Genomic DNA, 10,450 nt, shown 5'->3' with positions numbered 1-10,450 from the left:
ATTTTTATTATACATTCACAATAATTATATGCCAAAAATAAATTTTGTTGAGAATTCCAAGTTTATATTTAACTAGTGATTTCGTATTATACTCCATAATGAACTATTTAAGTAAACATGTAGTTCGATCTCTTTAAATAACAATATAACTTCTTGAAATCAACCATATTATAAGTGTTTACAGTCCAACTATACTCTTTACAGTGTTTGAGCACCATTTAGAAAAACTTATTTTAAAAATATGATCATGTTTAAGTTGAAAGTGTATAATTTATAAATACAAGATTAATCTTACCACATATCAATCATTAGATGGTATAAAGTAAAATTTTATAAATTACAAATATAAGATTAATCTAAATGAATAACAACTACTAGATTGTAAAATATTCCAGAATATCCAAGCATATTAAAATATATTTACTCTCTTAAAAATTTGTTTAAGCAAACAAAAAATTCAAAAGCAATTAGTTTAACTTTTTACCCTAAACCCTAAACTTCCATTTTCTTGGTTATCATACTCTAAACTTCAAACCCAAAACTAAGTGTAAACCCAAGATTAAGTGTAAGCTTTTGAATTTGAACTTCCAAAGAGGCCACAAACTCAATACTATTCAAACTTAAAAATGTTTAACCCCAAATATTTTAAGACCCTTAATCAATTGAAAAAAAAGGTACACTCTTATTTATAAATTTTTTCCCTCTATATTTAAACTTTTATGAATCATCTTTTAAATTGTTCTTTTTTGTTTAATGTACTATCCTTCCTTACAAATTCATGCCCTCGTGAATTGAAGTTAAAACCCGTAGCTTTCTCGAGAGCCCTACTCTTTTGACACCCTAACCCTCGAGTCGAGCCCAGCTAAACCTATTAAATATCAATTAATATATGGTGTGATTCCCCTAGCCAACTAATAGAGTCAAATCCAAGATTGCTCTAATATGAAATGTTAGCTCTTGAATTTGGACTTCTCAAGAAGCCACTTAACCTAATACTATTCAAACCCAATGACGTTTAACCCTAATCTAGTACTAAGGACGTTTAATCCCAACCCAATACTATTCAAACCCAAACCCAGTACTATTTAAACCCAAAGACATAGTATCCCAAAACCCTTAATTAATTGGAAAAAAGGGTGTACTTTTATTCATAGGTCTTTTCCTTTTATATTTAAATCTTTATGGATTTTCTGTTGAGTCATTCTCTTTGGTTACTTACATTAAATTTCATTTTTTTGGGCTTTTGTCATTGTCATACCCTAAATTTCAAACCCAAGATTAAGCTCTATTTTCTTGAGCTTTTGTCATTGTCATAATTTATATATATGGACATTGATATCTTCAAAACAATTGACTTGTAAAGGCATCAACACCTTTTTTCCACTTTCAGAGCTCCTAATGGCTGATTTGGACATGGATTTCTTGTTTGCTATTAGATTAAGTTGGTTGGCCTTCTTCTAAATAATAATACTACTTGTGTACTTGCACCTCTTATTTATTTTTTGTGTGTTGCTATCTGAGTGTGTCCTTACTTACACCTATGGCATAACTACAAAGGCTAATTTATTTTTGTTAAAATATATCCTTGAATAACATAAAATGAAACACTTTGAAGTATATGACCTTTTGTTTCAGTTAGAAGAAATCATTTGTTGTGCTGTATCTATCTATATTGTAATAGAGTATGTGTAAGCTTCAATGAATTATTTATACAATTTCTTTAAAATATTTAATATATATTAAGTTTTTTATTCAATGAGTGTTTATGTGTTTTGAAACAAGAAAGAACTACTAATTATATTCTAGTTACATTGATCTAACATTGAATATGAATTTTTATCACCATAATTTAAGCCACTTATTACACTTTAGATTTCAGCTCCAACACTCCTAAAGCCAAGGGTGTGACTATTGCTACTGCAATGAGATCAAAAAATGAATTAAATCTTTTCAAAGGAAACTAAAAACAATTTTTTGTTTGAAATAAAAAAGCACTACTAATTAGATGTTAGCTAAATCTAGAAATCTCTCCTGAAATTGCCATTAAATATAACTCTTGATCTCCATGATGCAAAGCATATATCTAACTTTTGGCTCCAATACTCTTTTTAAAGCTAAGGGTTACTACTACCTCCTCCTCAATCAAGGCATGGCTATGACTTAAATAAAATTCTTATGTTCCACATATAAAATTTTGGCTAATGGTTTTGTAAAGATCTTGGCAAGTTATTGTCAAGAGAAAATGTATTGAACCTTTAGTAATTTTTGTATACTAAATTCTTTACATAGTAATAGTGTTTTGACATTATGTCATAACTTCTAGTATTGCGGTATTTTAACTATTTTCTTATCAACATAAAGAGCAATTGGTATGGAGAATTGCCCAAAACCTCCAAGACATTCTTGAAACCAAAGAATTTACCTAAAAATAGCAATATACCCTAATATAAATTTATTTTTTTAGTAAAACCCTACCCTTTGTGGATTTATGATTACCTTTGTAATCTAACAAATTGCTGTCATTATAACTTGAACTATAAAGCACTCCAAAAGCAATAGTTTGCTTTATATAGCATATCACAGATTTAGATGTTCCAATATTTTCTACCAAAATTAGGAGAAAATTGGTTGATAATCAAAGCCACACCACAACGTACATAAAACTCCCAAGAAAATTTCAAATTAATACATTTTTATGGCTTAGACATTTAGCATTTGTTAAAAACTTAATATTTTCATGTTTTATAGGCAAATGAGAAGGATTTATCCACAACTTTTAAGTACTTTAGTCAAGTATTTTTGTTATGGGAGATGTTAAAAGATTCTATTTTTCTATCATGGTGAATCTTAAAATCAATAAAGTATCAAAGTTTCTCTAAGTTCTTCTATTAAAAAAGAATTTCTAAGTTTAGCCTTGAAAATCTCTAAATATTCACAATTTTTGCTAATACAAAATGACTTATCATAGTAGAGAGCAATAATAAATAAATTGTTCCCTTATCACTTGATATAAATATTGGATTTAGGAGTGTAAGAAAATCCTTCAGCTTTGAAAAAAGTATTAATTTTCTACCACAATACTTTAAAGGTTTATTTAAAGTTATAAAGAACTTTTTTTTAACTTCCACAAGATATATAGATTAAGTATAGTCTTTTGGCTATTAAATATAGATCTTCTTGCAAATTTCTATTTAGGAGAGTAGACTTGATATCAATGTGATAAATCTCAAATAGCAAAAGTAAACAAAAGTTTAACACTTATCATCTTCACCATTGAAGAGTATGTCTTAAGATAATCTATACCATGTTGTTTTTTTGTAGCCTTGTACAATGGGTTAAACTTTATGACAGTTGATAAAACCATTAGAGTTGAGTTTTGTCTTATTGACCCATCAACTCCTAAGAGTTATAATTGAAATTGGAAGAACCACTTTATAGAAAATGTGCATACAAATGAATGATAGACATGTTTTCTTTATCCATTGCTTGCTTCCATTGAAATAAACAAGGATTGAGGTATTTTCAATAGGTTATGAATTAAATACTTCAGTATATCTAATTTTCAAGATATAGTTAAGTGTTGTTCTTGGTAATGCCGAGTCTATGTTGCTTTATCATCTCTGGTACAATCTTTAGCTTATGTTGCTGATACAAAATTTGCAAACTCTACAAAACAAAAGCTCATGAAGCTAACACATTTGATTTGGTATGTTATTTTCTTAGTTCGTCTCCTTCATTTCCAGCTCAGGAAATGCCTCTAAGTTCTGTACATTGTGTCTTTTCTCATTTTTCCAGAACAACATGATGTGCATGTCTTGCTCAAAAGGAATCCTTTCTTCACGGTGCAAATGCACCTGGTTTGCATATGAATCAATGTTGCAGGATCATCCCAATCTTGGTAAGAGAAGTTAGTGCTTCTCAGGAATTGCAAAGGAGCTCTCAAAGTTTCCAGACTCATGGTATCAAGCTCAATGATCTCAGCTACTATCAATGATTGATGCTTGTGCTGGTATGACAAGCCAAGTCTCTTAGATCATGGGAGACACCAGCAAGCAAGAACACATTAATCTCCATGTATGGCCAGTGTGGAGACTCCATATTAGTGTTCCAAGGTTCATGGATAAAACCATCATGATATTGTATCATGGAACTTGATCCTCTCTTGCTATGCTCAGAATGGAAGGAGCAAGGAGTCTTTGGAGATGTTTTGGGAGATAAGGCTAAATGGATTTTGTTAGCCACACACCATCACCTTTTGTAGACAGCTGTATTTCATCTCAATAGGGTGCACTATTCCATCCCTTGTAGTAGAGACGATATTGTGCTGGATATTCTCAAAGACAGAGTGAAGGTCTAAGATGTAATTAACTTTTACTTGGCTTACGAAATGGGTTTGTATACTTGGCTTATTTGGCAAGTTGATGGATTTTAAATTTTAGCTCAAAGTTTTATTCTTTTTTGTTTTCAATTCTTCAAAGTGAAGTCTAGTTTATGTTTGCCTCTTCTTACTAGTATAAATTAACTAAAGGTAATTCTGTTTAATCAATCACATAGATATGACTGTGCTATAGATATTGTTCAGTTATCAATTATGCTTTGCATGTAGCAATGCTTAGTTTGCTTAATAGTAGTTTTATTCCTATTTATTAACCCAATTAATCAAATGGAAGTTTATAATTATAAAAACAAGATTAATATTATTGAATATTAATGATTAGATGGTAAAATAAACTAGAATATACTAGGAAGTGTTTAGGAAAGTTTATAAATTATAAAAAAGTTTCAAAATAAAATTAATTATTTAATTAATTAATAAAAATGGTTATAAATGATAAATATAAGATTAATCTGAATGAATAACAACAGATAGATGGTAGAACATACTTAAATATCTATATTTCCCTATAGGTTAACCAATAATTACTAAAATTAATTATTATTATAACTAGTGAAGATTTATCCCCGATTATGGACGTGAATTATAATTCCAGCTTAGGAAAATTCTTATATAAAGCTAATAAACATCCTTTAATGTTTAATATTATTGGTAAACGAGTAAATATGGTAACAGCATTTTAAAAACACCAACGATTCCTCTTCGTACTCTCATCTTGCTTGTTACTAGGTTTGTACACAAGATCAACACAGCACCTACAAATAAAGCATAAAAAAACTAATAATAAGAGCATTAAAAAAACTTGGACATAAACATTGATGAACCTTTGGCATAAGCACCACCATCCTTTCAGATTTTTTGACTTTGGAAATCAAGTTACCCAATGCTGGTCGGTCATAAAGACCAGAAAAGGCACACAATTAACCTCCCACAACTAGAAAATAAATACCTTCATTCATCCATTGCTTTATTGTCCATATTTTTTTCTCAAAGTTTTCTTCCCAGTTGCTTGCTGCCCTTCATAAACATCCCTGTTACAGTACATTACATTGAGCTTTATAAAGATTTTTTATACCTGTGTTTAAATAAAAAGAAGTCCTGCAGCTTGTTCTCAGCATCCACCAGCTGCAGATGAGTTGCCAACACCAACCCAATAAAACTGCTGACTGTTGTCTCTTAAGAAGGCCTGAAATACGTCTGCTGTATGTATCTGATGAGGGTGATGTGCCACACGTCCAAACTTTGTACGAAGTGGCAGCTAGACTTTCAAAGCTTGCATACTTGCAGGAATATGGAAATTGGAGGGAAAAATTTCTTTGAGTCTAAACTCAAATACTGTTCCTTTTCCACTTTCTACCAAATGTGTACAGTTTTGCCGCTGCCATCAGGGCCTACAGTGTATTGGGAGCAACAGAGGAAGCCAAGGAAGTTGAAGGCAGGATGGTGAAGGCTGAGTCGGCGCAGCTTTGCACTCTCGAGCATTCAAGAGTGGCTATGACACGGACGTCAGTGTGGCGAACGCACTGGTGGACATGTACTTGAAGTGTGGGAGTTTGGCCGACGCTCGGAAAGTTTTTGATGGGATGACGCCTCAGGATCCCGTCTCTTGGAACGCTTTGATCCTGGGATATGTCACAAACGGGGAAGCAGGAGAGGCCTTGAGTATCTTCGAGACGAACAGCAGGTGCGTTCCAACCTCTCGAACGTTTTGTGCGGCACTCAAGGCTTGCAGCAGTCTAGCAGGGAAGACAGATGGGGATGGAAGGCTCGTGAAAGTAGAGGAGGCACTCGAGAAAGCCGTGGGGATTCACGCTCGGGCGGCCAGCTTTGAATTCGACTCGGACACTTTTCTAGCCAGCGCGCTCGTCAGCTTCTACGCCAAGTGTGGAAGCATCCGGGACGCCTGGAAGGTGTTCCAAAAGGTGCGCCTTCATGACGCGGTGTCCTGGACTGTGATGATACTCGGGCTCGCCGAAAGTGGTCAGGGGGAGCTTTCTCTGCAACTCTTCCATCGAATGCGAGCACAGGGATACAGACCCGACGCGCCAACTTTCGTGGCTGCTCTCAAAGGTAGCAGCAGCGTGGGAGCCTTGGAGCCTCTGCAGGGAATTCACGCAGATATCTCCAGGTGTGGACTCGAGGACGATCCCGTTGTCGCGAACGGCGTCGTCGATGGCTATGGCAAAGCCGGGGACGCAGCGAAGGCACAGCAGGTCTTCGAGTCCCTGGAGAAACCAGACGCGGTTGCCTGGACGTCCGTGATAGCAGCACACAGCCGCAACGGGGACACGCGAATGGTTTTCAAGCTCTTCGACGAGATGCAAGACGAAGGCTTGCAACCAGATGGGATCGCACTTCTTTGCCTGCTCACGGCGTGCAGCCATGGCGGGCTTGTCCGCCAAGCGAAGTGCTACTTCAAGGAGATGGAGGCGAAGTATGGAGTTCGTCCCGGGGCCGAGCACTACCACTGCATGGTGGACGCTCTCGGCCGCGCAAACGAGCTGGAGGAAGCGGTGGAGATGGTGGAAGCCATGCCTTGCGAGGCGAGTGGTGTTGCTTGGAGAACGGTGCTGGGCGCTTGCAAGAAGTGGAAGAATGCAGCGGTCGGCAGGCTTGCTTTCGATCGGCTGGTTGAAGTGGAGGCGAGGCACGAGGCGGGGTATTTGTTGATGGAGGCGATCTACGCGAGCAGTGGCATGAGGGAGGAGCAAGCTCAGGAGTTGAGAAGGAAGAACATACCAAAGAATATCCAGCTCTAGATAGAGCAAAAAACTTGAGGCTGGGGATGCCAAGAGTCGAACCTGGGTATTCTTTTCAGGCTTGAAATTTTGGAAACCACTACACCCCCTTTAAGAGCTTGTGGAAGAGTAGTGCTTTAGGTTTCTTATATATGTTCCTTTATCATCTCTGGTACAACCTTTAGCTTACATACAAACTCTACAAAACGAAAGCTCATGAAGCTAATACATTTGAATTGGTATGTTATTTTCTTAATTCATCTCCTTCATTTCCAGCTCAGGAAATGCCTCTAAGTCTTCTGTACATTGTGTCTTTTCTCATTTTTCCAGAACAACATGATGTGCATGTCTTGCTCAAGAGGAATCCTTTCCTCACGGTGCAAATGTGCTTGGTTTGCATATGAATCAATGTGACATGATCATCCAATCTTGGTAAGAGAAGTCAGTGCTTCACATGAATTGCAAGGGAGCTCTCAAAGTTTCCAAGCTCATGGTATCAAGCTCAATGATCTCAGCTACTATCAATGATTGATGCTTGTGCTGGTGTGACAAGCCAAGTCTCTTAGATCGTGGGAGATGCCAGCAGGCAAGAACACATTAATCTCTATGTATGTCCAGTGTGGAAACTCCATATTAGTGTTCCAAGATTCGTGGATAGAACCATCATGATATTGTATCATGGATCTTGATCCTCTCTTACTATGCTCAAAATGGAAGGAGCAAGGAGTCTTTGGAGATGTTTTGGGAGATAAGGCTAAATGGATTTTATCAGCCAAACACCATCACCTTTAGCAGACGGCTGTATTTCATCTCAATAGGGTGCACTACTCCATCCCCTGTAGTAGAAATGATATTGTGCTGGGGCATATTCTCAAATCTAGAGCATGTCTATGAAGGTCTAAGATGTAATTGACTTTCACTTGGCTTACAAAATGGGTTTGTGTTTTGGCTCTAGCAATGTTTGCTAAGTTTGGCAAGTTGATGTGATTTAATTTTTAGCTCAAAGTTTTATTCTTTTTTGTTTCCAATTCTTCAAAAGTGAAGTCTAGTTTATTTTTGCATCTTCTTACTAGTATAAATTAACTAGAGGTAATTCTGTTTAATCAATCACATAGATGTTAGATTTGGATTGTGTTATGATATTGTTTAGTCATCAATTATGCTTTGTATGCAACAATGCTTAGTTTGCTTAATAATAGTGTTATTCTTATTTATTAATCCAATTAATCAACTGGAAGTTTATAATTATAAACACAAGATTAATCTTATTGAAGATGGTAAAAAAAACAAGAATATACTAAGAAGTGTTTAGAAAAGTTTATAAATTAAATTTTTTTTAAATATAATACTTAAAAATTAATAAAAATGTTTATAAATTATAAATATAAGATTAATCTAAATGAATAACAACTGTTGGATGGTAGAATGTCTTTAGATATCTAAGAATATTATAGGTATATCCACAACCACCCTATACAATAATTACTAAAACTAATTATTATTATAACTATTAAAGATTAACTTTATAAAAGAAAGATAAGATTTTTCTAAGCTGGAATTATAATTACAAAATGGTCAAGAGTCTATAATCAGGGAATCTTCACACAGTGTTTAAACATCCTTTTATGTTTAATATTATTGGTAAACAAGTAAATATGGTAACAGCATTTTAAAAACAACAACGACTCCTGGGCTCTTCATCAAAACTGTCATCTTGCTCATTACTAGGTTTATAGACAAGATCAAAACACACAGCACCTAATAAACCTACAAATAGGGCCTGCAGTGTGTTGGGAGCAACAGAGGAAGCCAAGGAAGTTGAAGGCAGGATGGTGAAGGCTGAGTCGCTGGGAACAGGCGCAGCTTTGCACTCTCAAGCTTTCAAGAGTGGCTACGACACGGACGTCAGTGTGGCGAACGCACTGGTGAACATGTACGTCAAGTGTGGGAGTTTGGCCGACGCTCGGAAAGTTTTTGATGGGATGACGCCTCAGGATCCCGTCTCTTGGAACGCCTTGATCCTGGGATATGTCACAAACGGGGAAGTGAACAGCAGCTGCGTTCCAACCTCTCGAACGTTATGTGCGGCACTCAAGGCTTGCAGCAGTCTAGCAGGGAAGACAGATGGGGATGGAAGGCTCGTGAAAGTAGAGGAGCACTCGAGAAAGCCGTGGGGATTCACGCTCGGGCGGCCAGCTTTGAATTCGACTCGGACACTTTTCTAGCCAGCGCGCTCGTCAGCTTCTACGCCAAGTGTGGAAGCATCCGGGACGCCTGGAAGGTGTTCCAAAAGGTGCGCCTTCACGACGCGGTGTCCTGGACTGTGATGATACTCGGGCTCGCCGAAAGTGGTCAGGGGGAGCTTTCTCTGCAACTCTTCCATCGAATGCGAGCACAGGGATACAGACCCGACGCGCCAACTTTCGTGGCTGCTCTCAAAGGTAGCAGCAGCGTGGGAGCCTTGGAGCCTCTGCAGGGAATTCACGCAGATATCTCCAGGTGTGGACTCGAGGACGATCCCGTTGTCGCGAACGGCGTCGTCGATGGCTATGGCAAAGCCGGGGACGCAGCGAAGGCACAGCAGGTCTTCGAGTCCCTGGAGAAACCAGACGCGGTTGCCTGGACGTCCGTGATAGCAGCACACAGCCGCAACGGGGACACGCGAATGGTTTTCAAGCTCTTCGACGAGATGCAAGACGAAGGCTTGCAACCAGATGGGATCGCACTTCTTTGCCTGCTCACGGCGTGCAGCCATGGCGGGCTTGTCCACCAAGCGAAGTGCTACTTCAAGGAGATGGAGGCGAAGTATGGAGTTCGTCCCGGGGCCGAGCACTACCACTGCATGGTGGACGCTCTCGGCCGCGCAAACGAGCTGGAGGAAGCGGTGGAGATGGTGAAAGCCATGCCTTGCGAGGCGAGTGGTGTTGCTTGGAGAACGGTGCTGGGCGCTTGCAAGAAGTGGAAGAATGAGGCGGTCGGAAAGCTTGCTTTCGATCGGCTGGTTGAAGGCACGAGGCGGGGTATTTGTTGATGGAGGCGATCTACGCGAGCAATGGCATGAGGGAGGAGCAAGCTCAAATCCAGGAGTTGAGAAGGAAGAACATATATCCAGCTCTAGATAGAGCAAAAAGTTCAAGGTTGGGGATGCCAGGAGTCGAACCCGGGTATTCTTTTCAGGCTTGAAAATTTGAAAACCACTACAACCCCTTTAAAAGCTTGTAGAAGAATAGCGCTTTAGGTTTCTTATATATGGCAACAAAGAGGCGCGAGAAATTTTAAAAAGATGCCAGAATTATGCTATTCTTGCACGTGGTCG

The 10,450-nt window shown here is 38.0% G+C and overlaps 2 protein-coding genes across 2 annotated transcripts; both read left to right on the top strand.

The window, feature by feature from the left end:
* Positions 1 to 5,928: 5,928 nt before the first annotated feature.
* LOC112341668 (putative pentatricopeptide repeat-containing protein At3g13770, mitochondrial) lies at positions 5,929 to 7,155 on the top strand. Its single transcript, XM_024662214.1, has one exon. It carries the CDS (start codon positions 5,929 to 5,931, stop codon positions 7,153 to 7,155), a length of 1,227 nt encoding a protein of 408 aa, XP_024517982.1.
* A 1,808-nt stretch (positions 7,156 to 8,963) lies between these two features.
* LOC112341667 (putative pentatricopeptide repeat-containing protein At1g68930) lies at positions 8,964 to 10,165 on the top strand. The gene is made up of 2 exons (XM_024662213.1): positions 8,964 to 9,042; positions 9,129 to 10,165. Exons 1-2 carry the CDS (start codon positions 8,964 to 8,966, stop codon positions 10,163 to 10,165), a joined length of 1,116 nt encoding a protein of 371 aa, XP_024517981.1.
* The last annotated feature ends 285 nt before the right edge of the window (positions 10,166 to 10,450 follow it).

This window comes from Selaginella moellendorffii, unplaced genomic scaffold, assembly GCF_000143415.4.
Source record: "Selaginella moellendorffii unplaced genomic scaffold, v1.0 SELMOscaffold_88, whole genome shotgun sequence".
NCBI classification, from domain to species: Eukaryota; Viridiplantae; Streptophyta; class Lycopodiopsida; order Selaginellales; family Selaginellaceae; genus Selaginella; species Selaginella moellendorffii.
Note: the sequence above shows the minus strand (reverse complement) of the source record. Positions and strands in the feature narration are given on the sequence as shown.